General features: G+C 41.4%; 1 protein-coding gene across 1 annotated transcript in view; it reads left to right on the top strand.

Annotated features, from left to right (window-relative positions):
• Positions 1 to 19154, top strand: part of LOC122789063 (ligand-dependent corepressor-like) — a 308940-nt gene extending 289786 nt beyond the window's left edge. The window contains exon 6 of the mRNA XM_044056246.1: positions 18034 to 19154. Within this exon, the coding sequence (XP_043912181.1) occupies positions 18034 to 19006 (973 nt within the window). The 3' untranslated portion in view covers positions 19007 to 19154. The remainder of the gene's footprint in view (positions 1 to 18033) is intronic.
• The last annotated feature ends 8457 nt before the right edge of the window (positions 19155 to 27611 follow it).

Here is a 27611-nt window from a genome sequence, read left to right as displayed (position 1 = left end):
TCGACCCTGGTGAGGGTGAACCAGAAGCCAACGGCTTGGAACTCTCAGCCGAAGGCTTAACAGGTTTCGAGGGCTTCCCCGGCGCCGACTTAGTCGGGGAGCCCTCGGGCGTTAAGCCCCTTAATATCAGGTTATTTCTTCGCTCCTGCAGGACTCTTGGGCTGAAGGCATGACATCTGGGGCAAGAAAAGACTGAGGATATGATGTCTGTCATGCGCATTTGTACCCTGACGTCCTGATGTCAGTCTTAAGCGCCTTGACCGACGTCAGCCTAATACTTTGCTATTCGGGCCGACCGAGGACAGTGGACTACCCATATGTAAGGACTGCAGCAATGTGGATCTTCGAACATCTACATTTATGGTAGGTACAAAACTGTACTTTCTCCCTCTTGGAGCTTCGGCATTGGTGAGCTCGGCCCCGACATCTGCCTCTGAGCCTTCCCTCTCGGTGAGGCCTGGGGTTCCTATCTCTTCGGAGCGGGAACTTTCTGGTCTCTCTGACGGGGGAGCCTTCGAGATGATGAGGAGTGTACTAGCCCCTGGGCTTAGTCAACGGACAGTTCCATCAGCTCCTCCCACTACAGTGCCTGCTGACGTCTCTTCCCACTCTCTTGCTCCCGGACCCAGAGATCCAACGCCTCAGGTTTCCCCATTGGGAATATCTTCCTCTTCCGAGGCTTCTCCTGATCCGTCAGGTGAACCCCTGCGTAAGAGAACATGTAAGAGGAAACATCTAGACTCCCCTGAGTCTATTACATCAGATACTGACCTGGATGAGTCGGAGGGATCCCCAAGGTCCTCCTCTGAGGATGTCTCATTCTCAGACATCCTTGAACTCCTTAAGCAGAGGGGGAACTGGCCCTCCCTTAATCCTTCCGAGGACGAGTCAGTATACCTGGAGGCGTTCGGATCTCGACCCTCCACCTCCTGGGTGTCTCCGCCTTTCGACCCTCTTATGGAGGTAGTGGCTCGGAAGGCGTGGATGGCTCCGGATTCGGTGGAACCTATCCCTAGGAGGCCTTCAAAATTCATTACGGCCCCACAAGATAGGCAATATTTAACAAAGGGTGTCCCAGTTGATGCCATGGTGGTGGCTGCTGCCACCAAGAAGGAACTAGCTGATCCTTCAGTACCTGTCCATCCTCCTAACAAGGATTCTAGGACTATGGACAGGTACGGCAAGCAGATTTTTTCTTCAGCGACTTTTGCCATGAGATCGCTGAACTACTTATGCCACTTCACCCGCCTTCAAAGAGATGTTCTTAAAGAGTTGGGAGAAGTTTTACAGGATCTGTCAGCTGCTGGGTCTCAGGATAAGATTAGCTCACAGCTAGGAATCCTTAACTCCATTGTTAACTCCTCCATGCGGCTCATTTCTTATGCAGCCGATGGAGCGAGTAGGGCCGCAGGCACAGGAGTGGCTTTAAGGCGTCAGTCCTGGATGCAGCTTTGTAATTTTGCAGACCCCTTCAAGGCGTCCTTCACAAACTCCCCCTTTGATGGTTCGACCTTGTTCGGACCTCAAGTGAAAGACACTTTGACTAGATGCGAACAAGATGGCAAGACTCTTTCTGCCGTAGGAGTCCGTTTCTCCACCCCTTCAAGACCTTACGCCAAAGAACAGAAGGGAGGGAAAATGTGGTTCCGCAAATCTCAAGGAGTCACGCCTGATGCACGAAGTCAGTTTACCCCCCAGAGGCAGAGGGGATAACAATAATAGACGCCGCCCTAGGGGCAGAGGGGGTCCGGAGAATCAGGGTAGCAGAGAGCCTCTTTCTGACAAACCCTTCCAGCATCCCTGAGATGTTGCCCGATTGTCCGCCTTCGGAGGCAGTCGGGGGAAATTGTCGCTGTACCCAATAGCCTGGCTTTCCCTTTCTCAAGACAAATAGGTATAGTCAATTATATCCAAGGGTTACAAAATTCCCTTTATTCAAACCCCAATTCAACAAAAGGGAACCCTTCCAGACGTTCCACCCGGTCTAAGGGAACTAGCAGTACTAGAAATATCAAAACTGCTAGTAAAAAGAGCCATCCAGCCAGTCCCAGCGGACCAAATAGGATCCGGAATCTACGCAAGGTTCTTTTTAGTTCCAAAAAAGACAGGGGACTGGAGACCAATATTAGATCTGAGCAAGCTCAACGAGTTTGTAAAGAAATCAAGATTCCGGATGGTCACGCTTCAGTCCATTCTGCCCTTTCTGGGCAAGGACAATTGGATGTGCTCAATAGATCTTCAGGATGCGTGCTATCACATAAAAATTCACAGATACTCCAGAAGATTTCTCCACTTTCAGCTGGGGACCAGTCACTTCCAATTCAGAGCCCTGCCCTTTGGACTCACTACAGCCCCCAGAGTGTTCACCAAATGTATGGCAGTGGTTACGGCTCACCTGAGACGTCAAGGATTCCAGGTGTTTCCATATCTAGACGACTGGCTCCTCACTGCCACCACCAGGCATCAGCTTCTCCAAGCCAGAAATTACACCATTCACATTTGCAGAGGGCTAGGAATTTCTATAAATTTCGAAAAATCTGCCTTGTCGCCTTGTCAATCTATTACTTTTATAGGCGCAAGATTGGACACCGTACAACTTTCAGCAAAGTTAACAGACCAAAGGATCTTGGACATTCAAAGACACGTCCAGGTGATTCTTCTCAGCAACAAAATTCAGGCCAGATTTGCTCTGAAGGTATTGGGTCTTATGGCGGCCGCCATAACACTTCTTCCCCTTGCTCGCTTTTGCATGCGTCTTCTACAATGGATGCTATTCACCCAATGGTCTTTTCAACAACTTCCCATGCGTCACGAGATCATAGTAACTCCAACTTGCAAAAGGCATCTGACTTGGTGAATATCATCCCCTCAAATCCATCAAGGCAGACCTTTTGTTCCTCTTGCCCCGGTTGCCACGGTTACATTGGACGCCTCCCTGATCGGGTGGGGGGGGGGGCATTATCAGGGCAGAATGGTCCATGGCACTTGGCAACCTTTCGAGTACCATCTGCACATAAATGCTCTGGAGATGAGAGCGGTGCTTTTAACGTTGCAAGCCCTCAACGACTCTCTTCCCCTGGGAACTATTGCAATCCAAACGGACAACATGTCCGTAGTGTGGTATATAAATAAACAGGGTAGAACCAAGTCCTATCCACTGTGTCGAGAGGCTCTCAGACTTTGGCAATGGGCAATCTCCTCTCACCGGTTTCTGATAGCAATGCACATCCCCGGGAAATCCAACATCATAGCGGACAGATTGAGCAGAGCTATTCTCATGCCTCACGAGTGGTCTCTCAAACAATCAGTGACAGAAGAGATTTTTCAGAAGTGGGGCCTTCCTTGCTGCGACCTTTTCGCTACACCTCAAAACAGCAAATGCCCAGACTTCTTCTCTCTCTTCCCCCCTTCCAGGCCATCCCCCCAGAGACGCTCTAACCCAAGATTGGCCCCGGGGACGACTTTATGCTTTTCCCACTTTTCCGCTGATACCTCAGCTAATTCAGAAAGCAACCGCCTTGAGAGCCAAGTTGATTCTCATTGCCCCTTATTGGCCTCGACAGATATGGTTTCCGTTCCTACATCATTATCTCTTGGTACAGCCATGGCATCTGGATCCGGTTCCAGATCTTCTGACCTACCAGTCGGGTCAACTGCACCAATCCATACCTTCTCTCAACCTCACTGCTTGGTTGCTCCACTTCCATCCTTAGCCAGGCTTCCTATGATTTCTAATCCTGTCTGGGATATCATAGTAGCTACCCTAAAATCTTCTACCAGAAAGATTTACACTAGTAAATGGCGACGTTTCTCTTTCTGGGCAAAAGCTAGGAACATAGACCCCTATACTGCTCCAATTCATTCGGTATTGGACTTCCTAGCTGAGATTTTTCATTTGGGATCCTCTTCTTCCACAGTGAAAGTTCAACTGGCAGCCATTTCAAATTTTCATATAGGTCTTTTGGACCACAACATTATGTCACATAAACTTTGCAAGGCATTCCTTCGAGGTATCTTTTTACTGAAACCTCCGATTAGAGACCCCCCCCACCACAGTGGGATCTAAATTTAATTTTAACATCCTTGATTCTACCCCCTTTCGAACCTGCAGCTGCCTGATGTTCATCGTGTTTCACTGTTGCAGTCATAACTGTAGGGTGCTCCTGCCGGCAGGCAGCCCGAGGTCGGCCAGAATCCCAAAGTCTGGGTCCGGCGTCTGCTGTACAAGCCAGTACCCTGACGTCAGTACGCTCTGGTACATAGCCCTCAGCCGATGCCATCTTCTCCAGTCTTTCTTGCCGTGCGGTGGAAAGCAGCTCGCAAGTCGTTGGTTGGCGATTTTCGAACAGCATTTTTGGTTGTTGTCGGTCTGAAGTTCTTACTTCTCTTCTCAAATCCAAGTACCCTGTTGGGGAATCTTTTTCTTGTTCCTCTGATGTCAGAAAAAGTTAATAATTGTATTACGTGTGGGAAGCAAATACCTCATAAAGATTTCCACTCTTACTGTCTACCTTGCTTTAGGTCCTGACCACGACGTTTCTTGTTGTCGGTTCTGTGTCAGGTTTAATTCTCGTACTATCAAACGCAGGTACGACTGGGCTCTGAATTATTTTGGCAGACGCTTCAATTTTAGAATGTCGTCTGATACTACCGGAATTCAAAAGAAGCGCAAAGACAAGGACAGGCTTCCAAGGTCCAAACAGGACTCGTTGCAGCTGGAGCCAGCGTCCGGTTCGGCTGTTGTCAGTGAGGCGCTTTTGCAGCCCCTGTCGTCCGCCACTTCTGAACCGATGGCCGATACGGACTCCCATGGGGAGCCATCAAGGCCTTCTATTTTATCTGCTGCAGGGCCTTCGGACGTCGCTCCCTCGGATGGGTCCGGAACCGCTGTGCAGGTACCGGCTTCTGAGAGGGTATTCAGGCCTACTCACATCACTATTTCAAAGACAAAGATTCCTGTTAAGTCCAAAGCTCCTGCTCAAGCTACTTCTGAATCTACTCCCAGGACACAGAAGCAATTGCTAAGGATGGCTGAAGATTTGCTTACTATGATTAGGGGTTCTCACCCCCCCCCCCGAGAAAAGGCCTCAACAGGATGTTCCTATGGATTCCTCTGACCAGGCTTCTATATTTTCTGTCTCTTCCTCTGATCAGGAATATTCTTTTCCTCCTTATGAGGATTCGGATGCTGAGGACTCCTTGCCCTCTGCCTCTCCACCTGAAGATTTTTCTTTTGGGGAAACCTTACATGAGATGAGGGAACATTTTCATTGGGAAGGTCAGGATTATTCTGCTTCCAAGAAGAGGCTTAGAGAATTCCTTCTTCCTCAACATAGGCCTTTGGCTATCCCTCCTGTTCTTGACATTGTGGATGATGCTTTTTCCGAGGCTAATTTGAGTCCTGACTCCATGCCTCCTGCTCCCTCTAAGCCTGATAGGTTTTATAGGGTTCCTGAGTCTCATTTGTTCTTGTTTAAGAATCCTTCTGCAGATCCTGAAACTATATCTCAGGGCTCTAAGGCTGCTAAAGTTGCTTCTTCTAAGAATCCTATTCCCTCTGAGAAGGATTCTCGTGCCTTAGACAGGTGGGGTAAAAAGGTATATACTTCTGCTACCCTTTCTGTTAGGGCTTTAAATTGCCAGTTTCATATGTTTAAGTATCAGCAATTTCTTTTGTCTGTTTTAAAGCAAAAGCTTGCCTCCCTTCCTGCATGTGCAGAAGATAAGGAACTACAGGATGTATTGCATGCAACTGAACAACTGAACAAACATAGCTTGCATTGTGGTTTTGATGCTTTGGATGCTTCTTTCAGGGCCGCAGCCTCTAGTACTGTTATCAGGAGACATGCTTGGCTTCGTGAGCAAAGTTTGCCTGAACAGGTTAAGGATAAATTATTAGATGCCCCTGTTCAGCATGATGTTCTTTTTGGATCTAAGGCTGAGGAGGTTATTAAAAAGATGGAAGAAAAAGCAAAATCTATGCAAACTGTGAAAGATTTCTTGCAAGTTCAGCCTCCTTGATTTTCCAGGAATTGGCCCTCCAAAAATTGGTCCCTTCCCACGTCTGACAGGCCTCAAAGGGGAAGATATAGACGCTCCAGAGGTCGTGGCCAAGCTCAGGCCTCCTACAGATCGAGACAATAGACTGCTTCTTCACCTAGAAGGGGAGAAGACAGATCCCAATCTCAAAGGAAGCAAACTCAATGACTCTCTCGGTTGGGCTACAGGACCTCTTTACCTGGATGCCCCTCTCGGAGGAAAACTTTCTCTTTTTTACAGAAATTGGACTCATATTACCCAGGACAAATGGGTATTGGACGTGATTTTAAAAGGCTACAAATTCCACTTTCATACCTTGCCAAGGGCTTTCGGTTGGCCAGATCTGCCAAAACATCAATGGTCAGAGGCCTTAAATCAAGTGGATGCTCTTCTGGGCATGAGAGCCATAGAGCCTGTTCCACTCTCAGAGATGGGAAAAGGTTTTTATTCAAGACTGTTTCTGGTTCCAAGAAAGCAAAGCTCATGGAGACCTATTCTGGACCTTTCTGTGTTAAACACCTTTTTGGAAATTCCAAAATTCAAGATGCTTACTCTGCAGCAGCTGATTCCAATGCTCTTTCAGGACGCCTGGATGGTGACATTGGATCTAAAGGAAGCTTATTTACACATTCCCATCAGGCAGGAACGCAGGAAATTCCTCAGGTTCAAGGCAGGTTTGAGACACTTTCAATTCTCTGTACTGCCCTTTGGTTTATCTACTGCGCCCAGAGTCTTTACCAAGTGCCTGGCACCAGTAGTGGCTTATTGCAGACTCCAGGGATTCAGATTTACCCCTATTTGGACGACTGCCTTATTCAGGCAGACAGCAAGGATCTTTTACTTCAACATCTGGATTTTGTTCAACGTCTTCTCCTCCTACTGGGATTTTCAGTGAACACAAAAAAAGTCACATTTGATCCCTTCTCAACAAATGGTATTTCTGGGAGCCCTCTTAAATACAACCTTACAAAGGGCCTTCCTCACTACAGAAAAACAAATACAGCTGGCTTCAATTTCCAAAACTTTGGCAACTCTACCTCAGCTCACTGCAAGGAAATTCCTGCAGGCACTGGGCTACATGGCTTCCTGCATTCTGTTGATTCCAAATGCAAGGCTTCATATGAGAAAGCTTCAATGGTATCTGAAAAGTGTATGGTCGCAGCATTACCACGATCTGGACACACTGATTCCTCTGATCCCCTGCCTCCAGAAGGAGTTCCTTTGGTGGTCCAGGGTGTGTGCTTTAAACAAAGGAAAGCCTTTTCGTCTTCCTCAACCTTCTCAAATCATAACCACGGACTCCTCGGATTATGCTTGGGGAGCACATTTTCTAGGCAATTGCCAGCGGGGAACCTGGACAAAGGATCATCTTCACTGGCACATCATTCTGAAGGAAATGTTGGCAGTTCAAAATGCTCTTCTAGCCTTCAAGAACCTTTTGCATCCAGGACCTCTTTTGATTTGCACAGACAACACCACAGTCATGTGGTACATAAACAAGCAGGGGTTCTCATTCACCCCTTTGCAGACTAGCTATGGCTTTATGGGACACAGCTCTAAATCTGAATCTACATCTCCAGGCCCAATTCATACCAGGAGAACAGAATCTCTTAGCGGGCAGCCTGAGCAGGAACATTTTAGATCCTCACGAATGGATGCTAGACACCAACTTATTCAACAGGATTACTGCAGTTTGGGGATGCCCCCAGATAGATCTGTTTGCATCCCATCTCAATCATCAGCTGCCTCTTTTGCACCAGGTCTTTCCACAAAACAGCTTGGAAAGTGGATGCCCTGTCCTTCAGCTGGAGAAACCTTTCGGGATATGCCTTCCCTCCTCTTCCTCTTCTTCCTCGGATTTTACTAAAGATAAAACAGGACAAGCCCAAGTTCCTCATCTTGATTGCTCCAAATTGGCCTCGACAGTTTTGGTATCCAACTTTAAAGCACCTGTTCTTGGAGCCTCCTTGGATTCTCCCTCTGAACCCTTCTCTTCTGTCCCAGCATCAGGGTCAGTTGCTACATTCCAATCTCAAGACCCTTTGTCTGGCAGCTTGGCTCTTCAAAGGAATTTGATCTCTTCTAGCCTTCCCAAACAAGTTTTGGATGTTCTTTTGGAAGCTAGACGACCTAGCACTAGGAAATCCTATGCCTCTAAATGGAAGAGATTTTGCATTTGGATGCAGGACCGAGGCTTGGACCCTCTGGTACCTGATCTCTCTTCTATTTTGCTTTACCTTTCGGATCTTTTGTCTAATGGACTTTCCTTTTCTTCCATTAAGATTCATGCTTCTGCTATTTCTGCTCATTTCAATACTGATCCCCTGTTTTTCTCATCCTTTGGTGAGACAATTCTTGAGAGGGGCTAAGAATTTAAGGCCTCCCAGAACCCCTCCTGTTCCTGCTTGGGATCTTAATTATGTTTTAGAAAAACTTACTTTGCCTCCTTTTGAGCCTGCTGCATCTTCAGATATTAAGTTTTTTATTTTGGAAGACAGTTCTTTTGTTAGCTTTGACTTCTGCCAGAAGGGTCTCAGAGTTGCAAGCTCTCATGGCTGTGGAACCATACCTTATTTTCCACCAGGACAGAGTATCCTTGAGGACCAATCCTACTTTCATGCCTAAGGTGATTTCAAAAGTGGCTTTGAATCGAACAATTCACCTTCCTACCTTCTTTCCTAATCCTCAGAATAAAGGGGAAAGGATTTTGCATTCCTTGGACGTGCACAGACAGTTACGATTTTATTTGGACAAGACTAAAGAGTTCAGAAAATCTAACCAATTGTTTGTTTCCTTTGCCTCCAGTTCTCTTGGAAAGGCTATTTCCAAACAAACTATTTCCAAATGGATTTCTTATGGAATAAGATTTTGTTACACTCATCATGGGAAACAATTTCCAGGTACTGTGAGAAGTCATTCTACTAGAGCAGCTGCTACTTCTACAGCTTTTCTCGTTCCTACCAAGGATATCTTGGAAGCTGCCACTTGGAGTTCTGTGCATACTTTTTCCAAGCACTACAATCTCCCTTTGTATTCTAAGACCAAGGCAGGCTTTGCCTCTGCTGTTTTGCAGGGTCTTCTTGCTGCCCCTTCTTCTGTCTAAACCTCCCCCCTTTTTTCACTGCTTTGGGATTCCACCCTACAGTTATGACTGCAACAGTGAAACACGATGAACATAGTACAGTTGTGTACACCTACCATAAATGTAGATGTTAGAGTGTCTTCACTGTTGCAGTCGGTGTTTCCCTCCCTCCTATCCCCTCTTTTTCTCTTTTTTGTGGTGTATTTGTGTTTCCTAGTGGGATTCATTTATGATTTTTTAGGGACTTCTGACATCTAGGGCAAGAAAGGCTGGAGAAGATGGCGTCGGCTGAGGGCTATGTACCATGTACCAGAGCGTACTGACGTCAGGGTACTGGCTTGTACAGCCGACGCCGGACCCAGACTTTGGGATTCTGGCCGACCTCGGGTTGCCTGCCGGCAGGAGCACCCTACAGTTATGACTGCAACAGTGAAGACACTCGAACATCTACATTTATGGTAGGTGTACACAACTGTACTTTCTTTGAAATTGCTTTCTTGGAAGACACTTTTTCTAGTCGCCATTACTTCTGCCAGGAGAGTATCTGAGCTTCATGCTCTCTGCATTCGTCCTCCCTATTTAGTATTCCACAAAGATAGGGTATCTCTAAGGACTAATCTGTCTTTCTTACCAAAAGTGGCATCGCAGACGAACCTAAATCAATCCATTGATCTTCCAGTGTTTTTCCCGAATTATTCCGATAGAGCGGAACAAAAGTTACATTGTCTTGATGTTCACCGCCAGCTCAGATGTTATCTGGACAAGACTAAAATTTTTAGGAAATCTGATCAACTGTTTCTATCCTATGCAGAGAGCAGGAAAGGCCTTCCAGTTTCCAAGGTAACTTTATCTAGATGGCTGTCTTCTGTGATCACTTACATTTATCAGCTCAGAGGCAAAGAGTTGATTTCTAAGCCAAAAGCCCATTCTACCAGAGCTCTAGCTACATCTACAGCTTTTCAAGCTAGACTTCCAATAGACACTATTTGTGCAGCAGCCACATGGGCCTTTCCTCATACCTTTGTTTCACATTACAAATTAGACTTGGCCTCCAGAGACAGAGCGAATTTTGGTTCCATCGTTCTCAAGAGTCTGTTCCATTGAGCCACCAAGGATAGAGGTGCTAGGGACGCGGTCCCATCCAGCAAGAATGAAGGCGAGATTGACAACTTAACATTTAGAAGTTATGTACCTACCATAACGTTCCATGGTAGTTGTCTTCTCTCGCCTTCTTTCTTGCGTCCTGCCCTCCATCCCCCTAGCCTGGTCAGACCGGGAAGATTATGCATCTTCTATTAAGAGGTCATTCCCTTTTTCTAGCTGTTCAACTTCTAGTGTCACTAGATTAGGTTGATCCTTTCTAGAGGGTTATGATGTTATTTAGTATTGTTATTTTTCTTCCTCTCCTTCAGTTGGAAGAAAATATTACTATTTCTTTAGCTACCAAACGAGATCTGGGTGGTCTCCGCCTTGCATCATGGGATATAGGGTTGCCTCGAGCTGGTAAAATTAGCTCTCGAGCTTAGCAAGTGCAGAGTCGGAGACGAGGATCGGCTCCGAACCCATCCAGCAAGAAAGAAGGCGAGAGAAGACAACTAACATGGAACGTTATGGTAGGTACATAACTTCTAATTTCTCACCATCTCTTGTCTCAGAAGGGCAAATAGATTACTGTTATTGGAGACTTTGGTAACATGTATATTCGTAAAGTCTTTATCAATCTATATTTCAGCAGGCAGTCCCACAGAGACAATTCTCACAAAACTGAAATGCTTGGATAGGGAGTCTAATTCTATTTAAAGCTTAATATATTTTAAGAGATCCAGACAAATTTGACTTTCGTAAAGTAAATGATTCAGCATGTACTTTGTTTTTAAACAGACTTGTCATGTTTATGAAGAAGTAGGGAAAGGTTAGACATGATTTAAAGCATCTTTCTTTTATTGTGGCGAAGGTTTTAAATATATTTGACATCCCTCAGAGTGATGTTCAAACAGGACAGCTATTTTCACTAATCTTCCACTGCCAGTAATCTTATGATGGTGTTTTTGGGACAAGAGTCCTGATTTCTTAAATAATTTTCCAGTTAGAGTAGCAAGCACTATTTACTGGTGAAGACCTAACGTCCATCCAGACATGCTTATGAAAGTGTGATATGAGCTGCAAATGGAACTGTGAAAATGATAATATTAGTTAAATGTTATGCTTTATGGACAACAACAAGCTGTTTTGGATAGCTGATACGGGTGAAGGGGGATGTAGGGGCAAGAGGTTATGGTTCAGGATCTGATAGGTTAGCTTTGACAAGTGAGGTTAGGGGTAGAAATTGTCACAGGTCTAAGTGACGCACTAGAGGACTGAGGAAAAGGGGGCCCTAAAGTTTGAAGTAGTTGAAACTAATGACTTAGATTAACAACTCTTTGTGGCAGTCTAGCTGTTGGTTGGCAGGGTGGGTTGTTGAATATGCACAGCAGTTATTCTCTGTTACTGCCTTAGAGTATTTGCTAGCTGTATACATTTTTAAAAAGGCAGCTATTTAAGCATTTTCTTGTATGTTTTTGTCCATCTGTTTTTCTCAAAGCCTTTTCTGCCCTAGCTGAGTAAGTCACTCCTGAATTCCTCTGCTTAACCCAGGTTTCTTAAGGAATTTACCATAGCAAACCCAAATCCAACCTTCGAGTTCATTCACACACATGACGTCAGTAGTGATACTTTCCCATTAATACCTGACACTCGTATAGTTAGTCTCAAAATCAATAAATATTTTATAAATTTCAGTTTGTTTTTGTGAAACCTTCAGTGTCACTGCATATCCGTTTGTGAAAGTGTCAGCAGCAGTGAAATGATCTTTTCAATGCATATGTCAGATAGCTTTGCCATGTTAACGTACAGACTGAACTGCCACCTTCAGTTAGTTTTGTCATTGCACACTAAAGAAAACTATGAAACGTGATGCTTAAATAAATGCATGTTATTGTTGCATAGCCCAGGTACTGCACACTTCAGCGTAACTGACCGAATGCGTTTGACTTGCACCCTGAATCCCTACTTTGGATCACAAAGAATTTAGGAAAATTTGTATTTGTCCATGCCCGCTTCCTGCTGTGGCATATGATGTATAATTCTATCCTAATTGTTTTTCACTGGTAAAAGTGAGGGTTTGTTGGTGGGCAAGCCCCTTTTAATACGCAGAAGCTTTTTTTCTTTTCATTACTTGATTTTTAGGGAGTGTATAGAGAGCATTTTTAAGGAATCATTAAGTGTGTTTTATTTTCCATTTATAAAATCTGGAGTGTGGATTTAAGGGGGCAGCAGCCCTCCATGCGATTAGTAACACTTTTTTCTTTGTTTTACACAGTTTACAGGGGATAGTTTACTTTTGTTTATTTTGCTTTAGTTTATCAGGTTTGGCTAGTCAAAAAAGTTTCAGTGGTAGCCTGAGCTGAGGTGAAAATCTCCAACATATTAATGTTTTTAAACACACTCCATAATTGCTTGAACAGACATCAAGTATTCTACATTAGCAGGCATACATTAAATTAAATTATATATGAAGTAGACAATTAGTTAAAAAATACGCATTTAATAGATGTTGAACATGGAACATTTGAAGAGATGTTAGCGAGTTCACGGAAGTGAAAGTAGGGAAAAGTTTGGTAGTGCAGAAAATGTTAATATTGTAGCTGAGGTGTGGTGTTAAGCAGGTTCAGCAATGATTATATATGGCTATCAAGGTTTATATTAGAAGTATAGAGGTGGGGGTGGTTAAGCAGCGTCTCAAAACTATGTACGTTGGTCAAAGATGCTAGTAAACCTAGTCTGGTATTGAAGATTGGTCGTGGGGCATAGGATTCTGAGTGAAGAAAAATGTTTTGGCGTTATGGCAAGCTGAAGATTCAGTGGCATTAATCCTGGAGATGTACATGAATTGATCAATTTGATTTGATAGGTAAAGTTTTACTTGCATTTTAAGAGTTTACATGGCACAGATTGTGCCATGAGTAAGTGCATTGCAACTGACACGTTAATGAATGACACTGTCTTTAGAACAGTAAACAAAATTTATGGCAGAATTGTACTTTGTAATTTTTTTTTAATAGTGGGGGTAAAGGTATGGGAACCCCCTTATATGCAGTAACATTCTTTTTCATTACTTGATTTCTTGGGTGGGGGTGTACATTGAGCTGCAAAACACAGTTGCACTTAAATTTCTGTTCCATTAAAGTAATGGTTGTCATTTAATACATAGTATGTATGATATTTTATATTTTCATTATCCTAGTTTTCAAGGGAGCTGCAGTATGTGTTTTTATCTGCAAAGTTTTCTTGCAGTATGTACTTTCTACTTGTACAGGGTAATAAGACCTGTTGGTCAAATTGCATTCAAAATGTCAGGCATTGAGAATGTACCCAAACCTCTACAGAGTTTGGTGTGGGATGCTATATTAAGTATGTCTTCCTTAGCTGTTTCTGTACTTCATAGGCAAGGTGTTTTTCTCCCTCTTGCATTCTGCCACAGTGGTATATGTAATTACCCCTGTGTGATTAGCTGCCATCTTGTAGGCCTTCATTAATTCCCGAAGGTTACTTCCATGTCATTTAATGTAGTCTTTCACTTCTTTTCCAGTATCCAGTGAGGTGCTGCTATACCAGGATTTAAGATGAGTCAGCCACTGCTGCTTTTTCATCTTGCATAGACAACCTACTTATATCTGGACTTCATCTCTAAACTTGGTCACCAGAGGAACAGCTGGATGCCTGTTACATTAGTTAGGTCATTTATTGTCTTTTTAACTCCTCAGCTAGTGAGCAGAAGCTAAAATTTTCATGGAGACATACAGCATAGCTTTTGATACCATCCACTGACTAATGTGTATGCATTATTGTGCGAGAGCATCCAGCACAGAATTTTATCGGAGCTTTCCCTGAATTTATTTGGACATAGTTACAGACCATTTTTTAGCATCCCAATCAACGTTAGAAGTGTATGTGTTATCTTACAGAGGCAGAAGACCGTTGCATTACGTCTTGTTAAAAGTGCTCATTACTAAAACAATGATATTTTGTAGTTTTTCCTCCTCTGTTTAGGCTGAGTTAAAGGTGTTTGAGATCTCTCCATTTTTCAGGGTGATTGCTGTAATCTTTATTCTTTTTCTGCCTCTTAAAGCAGTTCCCGCGTTTGTCATTCCTTAAGGTAACATTATCCAAATTTCTCGGACTTTACCTAGGCAGAGGTGGTGATTAGGTATTTTTATTTGAATGTGGTGGAGCTGGTGTGGTGCACAGAGCACTGAACAGTTAAGTATTTCATGTGAATAAAAGGCTGTTTGCCTTTTTGATTTACTGCTGAAAGTTGCTTTGAAATCCTAATTTGTCACAGACTTGTTTTTTTTTGGGCACTGGTTTTGTAGCTCCAGAAACAGATAAAATTGCAACCTTCTGGTATATTGAACTTTACTTCCTGCATTAAAGGTTCATTGTTTAGAATTGTTTGATGTAGAGTTCAGTTTTTTTCAGTGACAAGTTTACTTAAAACAAGTGAAATGCTTAAGATAACTAAAAATGTATAACACACAAAAATGGAAAAAATCCAAATGGAAAATAATGGTAAGTTTGTGCTTTGTGTGTTTGTATGAATGTTTCTTAATTGTTAAAGTTGCATTTGTTACTGTGTTCAGTAATTCAACTTAACACAGTGTATGCTAAATGCAACATGCCTAGATGTGCACAGTGCCATCACTGAATGAGTTTGTCATTACTCACTGATGCCATTGAGCAGTGAGGACCTGGAAGTGCCAGGAAACTCCCAGTTGAAGTCTTGATAATTTGCAGGTGCCTTGGTCATAGATTAAGGAAATAAGCATTAGTCAGTGTATGTGGACATGCAATTAAGCACATGTGGGTGTGTGTGTATACACACAGATATATGTATGTAATTATTCATAATACACATGGATGCAGTTACATATACACACATGCATGCAGAACTCCCTTGCCAGGTAGTGTTTTCTTTGTCGTTCTGTTCTCACCTGCAGCTGGACATCTCCCTAATACCTTTTTTCTGTTCCTTAAACCCGTAGTATTTACTTGTGATGTGTCTTATGCCTCTTTCTATAGAAGATGATAGACAACTTTTTTATATTTGTGCTTGCCTTTTAGTAAATTCAGTGAAATTTTGCTTTAGTCCATCCCAACAAGGTGTCTTGTAAGGTACATTAACTGTAAATTCTTAGCATGCGGTCAAGTCATGTTAATAATGTGATACAGCTATACTTTTGGTGTGAGACCAGTATGTTTTAAAAGGGACAGTTCAACAATGTTGTTTTTCTGGTAGAGGTAAGCTCCCTCCATAGCCCTGGATTAAAATGGCCTGTTCCAGAGTTCTAGTAATCTTTGTAAGATGAGTAATTATACCCACTGCAAACTGTTTTCCCCCAGTGGTAAAGGTATTGTATGCTGTCCAAGTAAGTCATTGGTGGTGGTACAGAACATTAGGAATAGCGTTTGGTTTTACTACTAGGATATGGCCCACTAGGCATACTTACTGCTCCCATACTATACTGGCGTGAAGCTTTGTAGAATGTAGGCCATTGAGACTTTCAGTTGATTGTGTTACCAATCCAGAAAAATCTGCTTCTTTTCAAGATGTCACATTCTCTTATTTGACATTGTAAGTACCTTTTTAGCCCTATGACTACTGTGACTCGTAGTTTTGTCCTTTTAAAATGTTTCTCTCATCTCAGAGCTAATGGCTCTTTGGAAGGTGAGGCTGAAAACTTGTTTACCAAACTAGTATTCAGTATCAACAGTCTGAGAAGTTAGTTTCTCTCATCTGAAGTGTTTTGTCATTCTCCTCCGTCTCTCAGACATGCATATATTTCTGTGTGTATGTGTGTGTGTGTGTGTGTGTGTGTGTGTATATATATATATATATATATATATATATATATATATATATATATATATATAGATAGATATAGATATATATATATAGTGTGTATGCATATATGTATATAGTGTGTGTGTGCATATAGTGTGTGTGCGCATATATGTATATAGTGTGTGTGTGCATATATGTATATAGTGTGTGTGCATATATGTATATAGTGTGTGCATATATGTATATAGTGTGTGCATATATGTGTGTAGTGTGTCCATATATGTGTATAGTGTGTGTGCGTATATGTATAGTGTGTGTATATACATGTGTGTGTGTATATATATATATATATATATATATATATATATATATATATATACACATATATGTATGTGTGTATATATCTATCTATCTATATATATCTATATCTATATATATATATATATACACACACACCACACACATGAGACTGTCTGTGAGGAATAAGGAAGGCAAGGGTTATTCTGAAGTTATCAAGTCCCAGAGAGCTGTTTTTAATAAATTTCAGTTCATTTGCAGCTGTTACAATGTAGTGATTATGATGTTACGCTTGTTGTTCTTAAATCCCCTCAGATGTACTGAGTCTATATAGTCATCAGTACTCTAGTAAGAGTGGCCAGTATCTTCAGTTCCATTACCCATTTGGCATTTTACTTGGGGGGCATATAACAAAAAAAATCTCACCTCTTCGTCATCCTGCAATTCACAGAGTTGATCAGATTTCAGCTGATGTTAATAAGTGGTCATAACACTTTAAAAGAAAAATTAATCTATATTGTACAGCTGGGCTGTAGTCTGTAAAGCTACTGACTTCAGGGCAAACATTTTGAACAGTTTCATTTTATTTTCTTAGAGTAGATTAAGAAAGTGTTACACATTTCAAACTCGCCAATACCCTCTCTGGCATATGGACCTGACTTCAGTAGCTGCTAGTACTGTCATCTAGAGCTGTGTGCAACTTAAAAGGTTTACAAAGGTTAATACTTGGGAAGTATATACATGTGATAACCATGCATTTCTAAATAAACAAAAATCTAGTAATGCCCTGATAAAACTGGCAGAGTTTACTAAAAAGCCATTGGATATTTAGTAATGCAGTGTATGTCTTAAACCTAATTTTTTGCCCAAGAATTTTTATGTGCAGTTTTCTACTAGTAGTACTATTCTGCTGCTCTAAAAAAGATGGCAAGAGTCCAAGCAAGACACAAGTTCAGATTTAGAGCATCTGAGCTGTAGTAGTGCAGCTTTTATCATCACTTGTAATTGTAGTGTGACAAAACACTGTTTAGTAAAAATAATAGGCTGTGTATTTGCACCATTGACATTTTACTAGTGTCTAAAGTCTGTGCACATTTTTGTGTGATGTATTGCTTTTATGCATGCACTTGTACATTTATTTTTTACTGTAGAAGCAATTTCTTTAATCTTGACTCATAACACAACCATATACTGCTTTTTATGTTCTTTTTAAGCAGGTTTAAATTGTCTTAAATGCATTAAAAGAAAAAATATTCTATGGATTGAGTGTTTTTAGTAGTCTTGTCATAATGCATTTTCTTTTGTTTGTTACATCCTTTGTCACTTGGCTTACTCTTTTATTACTGTACTTGTTTAGTGGTAACGTCACATTTAGTTACAAAACCCTTGTATAGCTGAAGACTGACAGATACATTGTAATTTATAGTTAAGGTGCTGTCTTCTGACTGTTGCGCGAGGCCTTTTCGGCCAGAAGAATTTGTGAACCCAACCAGAGATCAACCGGCATGCTTATTTTACGTTGACCTAAAGCTTCTCTTTTTATGAACGTTTAAAAGAACATTAAAAATAAGTAAATAACTGAGACTTGGTGTGGAGAGCTTTTTGTAATATTAAATAAAAAGCACAATAAGTGATGTTACCCAAGCAAGGCCTTCTAATAAAGGAGTGGCCCCCTCACCCATCCCTCCCTACCTGTGCAAGTCCTGCTCACAACAGTTTCCTTCCATCCAATTAGGCGATCTGGGAGAGCCAGCCAGTACCAGCCAGATGGACAGTCAGGAAGTGAAGTACCTCGAAGATGCTTGCAGGATGAAACCAGGGAAGGTTATGGCCACTCCACACATCTCAAGGTTCCATTGGCTCGATCGTTACACACACATCAGGAAGTTTTCAGCAGAAGTCCTCCGCTTTCTTCATCTACAAACCTGGAGTCATCGGGTCTGCAGAACCGTGGACAGCACTTAATATTATCCAGGGAGGCCCCTTGGGCCAAGCCACATTATGAATTCAGTTTTAGCCGTATGAAATTCAGGGGAAATGGTGCACTTACTAACATCAACGACCTTCCTTTTATTTCAGAAAACTCAAATGTCTTTCATAAACTATCAACCCAAATCAAGCAGGATGGGAAAAAGGATCTGGGCCATTCCTCTCCTGTGGATTTAAAGATACCCCAAGTTCGAGGCATGGACCATTCATGGGAGTCTCGCACCTCTGACCTTTTCAGCTACAATTCTTTGGTGATGGGTTCACAAACAGAGAGTGCACTTAGCAAGAAACTTAGAGCTATCCTTCCAAAACAAAACAGAAGAAATCTCCTTGATGCCGGATCAGATTCTTGGGGCTCAGATGCAGAACAGTCTACCTCTGTACAGCAGTACTCCACTTCAGACCAAGAAGGAGATCCAAACTCAAAACAACCTAGAAAAAAGAGAGGGAGATACAGGCAGTATAACAGTGAAATTCTTGAAGAAGCGATTTCTGTGGTGATGAGTGGGAAAATGAGTGTTTCAAAAGCTCAAGGCATTTATGGCATTCCCCATAGTACACTGGAATACAAAGTAAAAGAGAGGTTGGGCACACTCAAAAACCCTCCAAAGAAAAAAATGAAATTAATGAGAGTAGAGGGGCAAGATGTTTTAGCCAAATGTGAAGAGGACCCACAGGGCAGAGCAGCACATTGTTCAAATAATTCAAAAGATGACTAGGGACTTTTTTTTTGAGTGCCAATTTCAGATTTTTGAAACTGGGTGAGCACTGCTGCAAAGTTCAACCACTCCATTAGTGCACTTAAATTCCATTTGCACCCACAGTCTCATTTCTGGTGGTAGTTTGGTAAGTAAGGTAACAATGTAAGCTTATACAGCCTCTGTGTTTATGAAAACTGTGCTTGCATAGCGTATTAGAAAATTATTTAATACTGCACTCAGTTTACAAAAAAGACATTTTGTGAGTTGCAGCTGTCATTAGAGCAAACTAAGGATTAAATTCTTGTGATGAAGTCTGCTATAATATTGAAACAATTTTTCAGCAGAACAACTTTGGAAACAAAATTGAAACAGATTTTTTTTAACACTGTAGATTCCCAGTTGTTGAGTTGGCTATTTTGCTATTTTGAAATTTAAAAACAATGTAGCACATGTTAAGAGGATATTTGGAAGTATATTTCCAGTTTGCCCCCTTTGTGTTTGTGTGCGAGAGAGATGCAACTGACATCAGTTTGCAGAGGGAGGTCAGATCTGCAGCAGCAGTTTAGTTGTCTTAATGGGAAACCCCTTTTAGTCGTACTGTAATAAACCTCCTGACATGAGTGTAATTTTACATACTCTTAAGATCTTTAGTTATGTATTTTGTAAATGTCAAGCATCGGGAGATCTTTCCAGCAGTTTCCATTTGGAGTTAAAATGTTATTTTTCCCATGATGATCCAGTACTTCAACTAATCTGAAGGGATGACTTTGCTGGCCTAGTGCTCACCCAGTACACTCGGACACTACCTTGTAATAATCTTAAAATTCAGGTAATTACGTAAAAACACTACCTTTCTCTGTATGCTTTGATACTTAATGTTGCGGGGCCTGCTGTTGAAAATTAATTTGGTTTAGGCAACAGCAGGGTTTACTTTCACAATGAAGACCGAATATTTCTTTTAATTTTAAAGAGACTATGTTTTAAAGTATTTATTCATGTTTTTTCTCAGAATGAAATGTAAAGCATTCAGGAAAAAAAACTGTGTGGTTCTGATAATTTGTATAGTTAAATTATTCCAGGTTTATGGCTGTAAAGCTCTTAATGTATAATTGATATACATTTTAAGGACTGTAATGCAAGATGCTACAATTTTAAGACTAAAGTAACCTCATTAGGTGTTTTTTAAGCATAATCTCTTTATGAAAGATATGAAATGTATAGTTTAAAAACGTATGTATGCCATATGCAGAGTAGCTTGTCTAGCAATGGCATTTACAGGGTTAAGTACTTGAACAGACATTTATTGCAGCTTTTAGGAGGTCTTAATACAAAGAAGCAGTAAACAACTGCAGTCTGCATTTTAATTTATTTAAAACTGATTTTTTTGTCAGTGGTAAAGTTGAATGTCTTACTGTGAGAAGGAGCCAAGACTGATTGAAGGCTCTCCTTGAACCACACAGTTTTAATCTTTTTGAGGAGCTGCATTTTGCCCAGGATGCAAGCCCCCAGGTAAAATAGGTGTTCACATTTTTTAACTAGTTTTAATGCAGGTGGCACCTATTCACAAGATAGGTTTTGTAAAATTATAGTTTGTAAATTTCCAGTGGCAGGGTGACTATTTACTTCTCTGTGCTAAGGCACGTGTCTTGGCAGTTTGAAAGATGTTTGAAAAAGTTGAACTTTGTTTCATTGCCAAAATTTGTGTGAGAAACATTATCTGTCTTTGCCCTTGAAATACCCCCACAGTGCAAAAAAAAGTGAGACACCAGGTATATGGATCTTTATGTAAACGATGATCCTGGCAACGTAGTACCTAACTGCAGGTAAGACTTGATTTTGCTTTTCATTAGTTTCTAAAGGTTCAGAGAGTTAACACTGGGCAACATTTGGCTGCTTTCAGGTAACTCATTTTTGAATCTTCTGTTACTGGCGGTTGAATCAGTGGTGGATTAACAAAAGTTGCAGGTATATCTTCAGGCTAGGCACACCATTTGCTGCTGTTTTACATATTTCTGTATGTGTGGGTTCCACCTTCCCTTGTTAGTACTCAGCATAGTAAGCTGTTGGTTCCTCCATATTTACATTTGGGTAGATGTGCATTAGATAGTGGCTTATTTTTAAGGTGGACTGAATTGTCTTTGTCTTGATGTGTTCCATGTTAAGTGGTCTAGTAATGTATTGTTTGGCCTAGCTGTCTTATCACTCCTGGTAGGCAGCTAATAACCTTGAGATTTCCATATTTCACCTAATGAAGGCATTCTGTGCCTTGCAGCAACAGGAATTAGTGAGACCTCATAATTACTTTTTAAATTAATTTTATTTAGATTAAATTTACAAATAGACTATATATTAGTAATCTTTTGTTTGAACAGCAGTCTTCTGCATTGCCCCTGTCTTGTCATTGCCCAGAACAGTCATAGAATTTGTTCTTTTGGGTTTTATGGCACCTAGTGAGATTTCTTTCTGTTGCTGAATACTGTAGTACACCTTATTGCCAGAGAATGCTAGTCAGGGAGACTGGGTGAAACTGGCTTACTGTTTCTGTAGTCTTTCCATCTATTTCTAATGAGCAAAATAGTGCGTCAAACATGCAGGGAGTACATACAGGCAAAAACTTTTAGTAGTATCTGGTAGTTTTTACCTTGTATTTTAAACCACATTCATTCACTGTTTTGCTTCCCGGGTATTATGTTATATTGTTGGTGCTACTGACACAAATTTTGATTCCTCAGGACTGGTTCCTTTTAAATTTTGCATGTGTTCAGCACTATATTGCTATTCTATGACCTGCTTTAAAGCATTTTTGCATGTCTAATTCCCACAGACCAGTAGTCATTTAAATTTGTGGTGTGTTAATCATTTATGTGGGCTGGTCCATGGGCCCTTCCCAGCTACAACCTATGCTGCAAGCACAACTAAATACTCTTTTATACTTTTTAATTCATCGGTACTGTATGTACAACATTGTTCAAAAGTGATTATATTATTGTCCTTGTAGATCCATATTTGTAATAAGAGGACATAACATCTTGTTTAAATAATGAACAGAAAAATGAGTGCATCTGTAGAAAATTCACAGCATGCAAGAGCTGTCATTAACACAATTTTGTATGAGTGTTACAGATTGCTGTAAGATTTTCTGTCAGTTTAGTTTGGAATCTTGCATGTAATGAACTGGGAAAGCTGGTTCCGGTGAGCAATCATATCATCTTTGCAGGCATTTTAAGGTGTAGCTTATTGTGAAAAAAATGACCCCTTTAGGGTTTGTGTACCTTAATTCTGGGATATAAAGGGGGGGTTAATAAATGCTTTTTTTTTTTTTTAATTTTGGTGTTAGTGGATGTGCATTTCAAGTGCATCAGCTTCTTGGTGTTGGCACATTAAAGGAGTTAATTTTGTGTCCTCTAAACTTGTCTTACTTGATGCTAAAACATGTTTCCAAGTTAAGATTTCAGTTGTTAGGGTAAAGGTTGGGAATGCAGATACATTATCTTTGTGCCCATGAGGTAGTCTTCCCTCTCCCCTTCAGCTTATGCTTTTTGACCCCCCTGAGGACTCCATTCTGTCCAGCACTAAACCCTGGTCATTTCTACATAGTGCCATCTTCCCAGTCTCCTTATAACACTTCACTCCATTTAATTTTGGAGCCATGAACTGTAGGACACCTCTTCTGTTCCTCTTTCAGATCTTTTCCACATGTTGAAGTGCTTCCTTCACTTTGATTCCATTGGTGGACTTTAGGTTCTTGGGTAAGTACTAGGTTTCAAGCCTAGCCAAAAAACCCTATTCAAAATTTCCTTCTGGCCTCAAGGAAGGCAAGACAAGGTAGACTGGGAGAAAATGTTGAGGTTGCCCCGTCCAGTTATCCGTTTACCTTAAAGGTGGCAAGGGTGCTACTCTGCTTGACATGTAGTGGAAGTTTGCTCAAGAAATGAGGGATACTTTGGGATACGAGTTTAACATGCCAACGTGTCTTATTCTAGTGGTGAAGGTTTAGTTGCTTTTAATAGAGTATTTGATATACCATTAGTTCTACAAAGGAAAAGATCAAATTGGGTTTGAGCTTTCATGGCATGAAGTGTTAGACTTGGATCTCCATGGAGGAGTCTGTAAGAGACTGAGTACAGAGAAAGGGCTGCTAGTCTGTCCTGATAACTAGGATTTTGAAGGCCTGTGATCTTTAGTTATGAATCTCTGAAGTCTCTCAAGTTGTGTTTAGATAAATGTATTCTAAAAGGTGCATTGTTTTCAGTAATGGGTCTGATAAGATACGAGTTAAATGGGGAATTAAGACTACTTTGGATCTAATGGCATTGTCTTCAGAAATTAGATGGGCCGGATAAAAGGCTGCTTGAACTTCTGTGGAGACATGACGGTCAAGTGATAAAGAATTTTCAACAGAGATACCCAGATCCCTTGCAACAGGGTCTGATTGGAAGGGTACATCTCCTATATGGTAAGTTAAACTGTTTTGTGTACCAAAGAGAATTATGCTACAGTTGTTCTCGTTTAATTTGCGACCATTGTCCTTGCACCAGTTAACATTGTCTAAGCCGTGTTGGAGCAGTTAAGTCAGTTAAAGATCGAATATCAACACCCAATTTACAATCATCTGCAAACTTAACCAAAGGCCAGAAGTGCTGGCCTGAAGTTCTGAGAACTGTGTGCCAAATAGGAGAGGGTCCAAACTGAGCCCTGTGGTACACTACTGGTAACTTTTGCTCTCAGAAGTGGCACCTGCTACTCTAACCACATGGGTTTTGTCCAACAACCAGTTAGCTATTCATTGCACAGTATAAGGATTTATATTCAGATTTACAAGTCTGTCAGTAATGTTTGCATGGGGAATCGTGTCAAAAGCCTTGGTCAGGTCTAGACTTGCTGTATTTACTACTACACCACTATCCACTGCTTCAGTTACTTTTTCAAAGAAATTAATGAGGTTAAAGATGCTGGACCTTCCTTTTTGATAGTCTACTAGGTATGTGGGTTCAGGGTTGAGATTTTTTCAATGTCCAGATTAATGAACTGAGAGATAATGTGCTCCATAGCTTTACATATGGGGCTAGTGAGACTAATGGGTCTGTAGTTCACCAGGGTCTGTGGTTGGGCCACCCTTGTGTAATGCCATTATAATTGCTGTTTTCCAGGCTTCAGGAATGTAACCAGTGGATGGGGCTTAGATTAAGGAGAAAGTAGGGGTTCAGATGTGCCATATTTTCCACTGATAATCAGGTAATCTGGTATGTTAAGGCCCATGGATGAAGTATGCTTAGTTTTTGAAAGAGCTGAGAGAATTTGTTCCATAGTAATTAAAAGGGGTCTAGTTCACATTGTCGTAAGCTGACAATATCGAATATGATATTGTCGGCGCAACAGTGTTGAAAGTTCATAACATTGCGCAGGTAAACTGAAATCTCCGTAAGGGGGAGATTTCCGTTTACCTCAATGTAGTGCGGTCTCGGAGTTGGTATATTTAAGTAGGGGTGTATGGGGGTGCAGGGGGGCTTGCCCCCCCTGCCTATGCTTTTTCGTTTTTTTTTATTGATTTGTTTTTTTACGTTATTCGATATTTTACTACGATCAATAAAGTTCGACCTTTATAGATTAGATGTAAAATTTCAATAACGTGTTACAGACTTTTTAAAAGAGGTGGCTGGGTTTCTGAAACCTGTGGGATAGCTGTAATTGTGATCGGAGAAAAATTTGCACAAGATTCATTTCCTTTGGGTCCGTGTGTGTAATATTATTGTGGACTTTGTCTGAACACTGTAAGGTATTTAACTGTTTCAGGAATTTAAGAACTACTTGACACTTTTTTGTGAGTATTTAAGTTCATACTCTGCTCACTGCTTCCTTATGTTTCTTTAAGTTTTGTTAGATTGCTTAAGTGTGCTCTTAAGGTAGTAGAATGAGACCCCTTATAAACATTCAGCATTTTTTCTCTTGTTACGTTTTGTGTGTGTGTGTCATCGAGATTTTGGAATCTCGAAATTAAGAAGTGGAACAAAAACAACTAAAACAATGTTTTTGCAGGGGGGGGTCAAGCCCCCCCTACAACTTAAATATACCATCTCCGAGATCACACTACAATGAAGAGAATGATGAGCGGAACAGGAGCATAACAGTTAACTTCATTGTAGTGCGATCTCTGAGGGGGGTGTAGGGGGCTTGCCCCCCCCCCCCCCCTGCAAAAGCATTTTTAGTTGTGTCTGTTTTTTTTTTTCACTTTAATTTCGAGATTCCAAAATCTCGATTTTTTGGGATTTTGAAAGTCGAGATTTTGGGCTTTTGAAATTAAAAAGTGGATCCATATATGTACTGTATACATGTGTATACACACACACACACACACACATATATATATATATATATATATATATATATATATATATATATATATATATATATATATATGCGTGTTCCACCACAGGAGTTATTTCTCGTATTTGTTGCGTAGAGGGATTGTTTTATCAATGCAGCTATCTAAGTGGAGGAAGTCAGAGGCATCGATAACTTTAACAATAGGATCCTTCAGAGGAGCATTACAGCAGAATTGTAGTCATCAAGTAAGTGAAGTAGGTTTGCTTTTGAGAATACCTAAACACAGAGATCTTTACAGGGGAAATATCACCAGTTTTAAAGGAAAAGGTCACTAAATGTTGGTCTGATTTAACAGTAGATGACACATACAGAGTTTAAGAAGTGGCCGTATTTGTAAGGACTAGATCCAGGATATTAGAGTCAGTAGTAGTATGGTTAACTATTTGTCAGCATTTATGTCAAGGAAGCTTCTGGGTATGCTAATTATTGGCAGAGTAGGTTAAGTTTATTGATTGTTCTTGTTGCTCAGTGTTGTGAACATTGACATAGTTGGCTTGCCTCCATAAGCCAGATGAGTACCCCACAGTGGATTTTCTTGTCCTTTCCTTTGTAGAGCTTGATTTTAGCTAATGTCTTATTCTAGTTCTGGTTCTGAATCTGAGGCATTTTTTCCAAGATTCAAGTTACTCTCCAAAGCATGTTAAACTTACTGCCACCTCAGGTGCTCTTGATCATCCTAGACTAAAATACTACCTTCGCACCCCATTAGCTGAGCAACAATGAGTTTATTGGGTTTGCAGCAAGGTACATTTCTACTATGTTTCCTTGCCCTTTAGCTTGTCTGCTCCACTCCTCGTCAAATGCTTAACTCTAGTAATTGATCACTCCAGGGCAAAAGGCATCCATGTTTGTCTTTACCTATACAACTTCTTCATTCAGACAGAATCTGTGACCCACCAGTTTTTGTTGTGTAAGATGCTGTTTTTGGCTGTTCAGTTGTCTTCCCATCACTTCCACAATGAGTTTATCTTCTGGGCAACCGCATCCCCCCCACCCCCGGCACAAGTACAGCACTCCTCTGTCTTCAGCTGAGAGTTAACACCACCCAGTTTGCAGTTGAGTGTGGAAAGCCCCTTCCTTCTGCCAGGAGAAGCAAGCAGATCACACACCTTCACTTCTGCCTGCTTGTCTCGTCCAGTGTGAAAGTCACTAATTACACCCTGGTTGCCAAGGTTGCAGTTGGCAGTCTGTCCCATGTGCCACAATGCCAAGCTGCATTGATTCTTTGTGACTTCTGAGCTCCAAATTGACATAAGGTTTCCCTTATCGTGCCCATAGGTTGTTACTACTATAACTACCACTAGGGCCCTTACAAGCCTAGACATGCATCCCAAACCATTTGGGCCCTCAGGTGTCATGAACACATCTGTATTGGTGGTGGTGGTGGTGGGAGGGGGGGGGGCATGTTAGTAGGGATGGTATATCCACCCAAGGGAAAGTAGCCAGAGATTCTTGCTAAAGGCAACTTCATATGTGGGCTGCCATGATGAGTTTTTGCTTAGGACTGGATCGTGGCATCCTTAACTGCGTGGTTTGTTTGGGGTTCCTTGGTTAAATCATGAGACAGTTTGGAGATGAGAAGGAGCCCTCCATTTATAACCGGGCAAAAAAGACCTACAACAGTTAGTAAATTTTCCATTGTACCTGATGAGTCACCATCAAGATAGCACTGAGACCCAAAAGGCAAAGGAGGAGGGACTCCTAAGCAAGTGAGTCTAGCTCTGACGGTTGCTATTTCCGAGGCCTGTAATGTAACCCTTCTGGATATCATGATTCCTTTAGCCAGATGCATGTCCTTGGGTCATGTTATTCATTGTTGAAGTGGCTGCCAGCCTTACAGACATTTGGCTTGGAGTGCACTTTTGTAATTTCAACAGTGGGAGGATAATGAACTTTTAAGTGCGTCTACTTAAAGGTGTATATATGGTAGGCTTATTATGGTCCTTGTAATCACTTACCTAGTATTGCTGTCATTTTCTCATGTTGCGGTATTCTTAACCTTTGGGTTAGCCTCCACCTAGTGACCCGAATGTCCTGCCGTAATACGAAAGCTTTAGTCACTGAAGGGTACGGGAGACATCTGATGACTGTAGTGAATGTGGGCAGTAAAAGTGATGCCTGCATGTATTTTCCTCAACTTTTCTGCTGCCATTTGAATGACAGCTCATCCTTCCGTCTACTCCATTGGGGCCTTTTTTCTTCTTTTCGTGGTCACTGCATGCCTGCCCAGGTTCACGTC

The sequence above is a fragment of the Protopterus annectens genome, chromosome 14.part0 (assembly GCF_019279795.1).
Source record: "Protopterus annectens isolate FY-2018-M chromosome 14.part0, PAN1.0, whole genome shotgun sequence".
NCBI classification, from domain to species: domain Eukaryota; kingdom Metazoa; phylum Chordata; order Ceratodontiformes; family Protopteridae; genus Protopterus; species Protopterus annectens.
The sequence above is the reverse complement of the archived record's forward strand: the minus strand, read 5'-3'. Positions and strand labels throughout refer to the sequence as shown.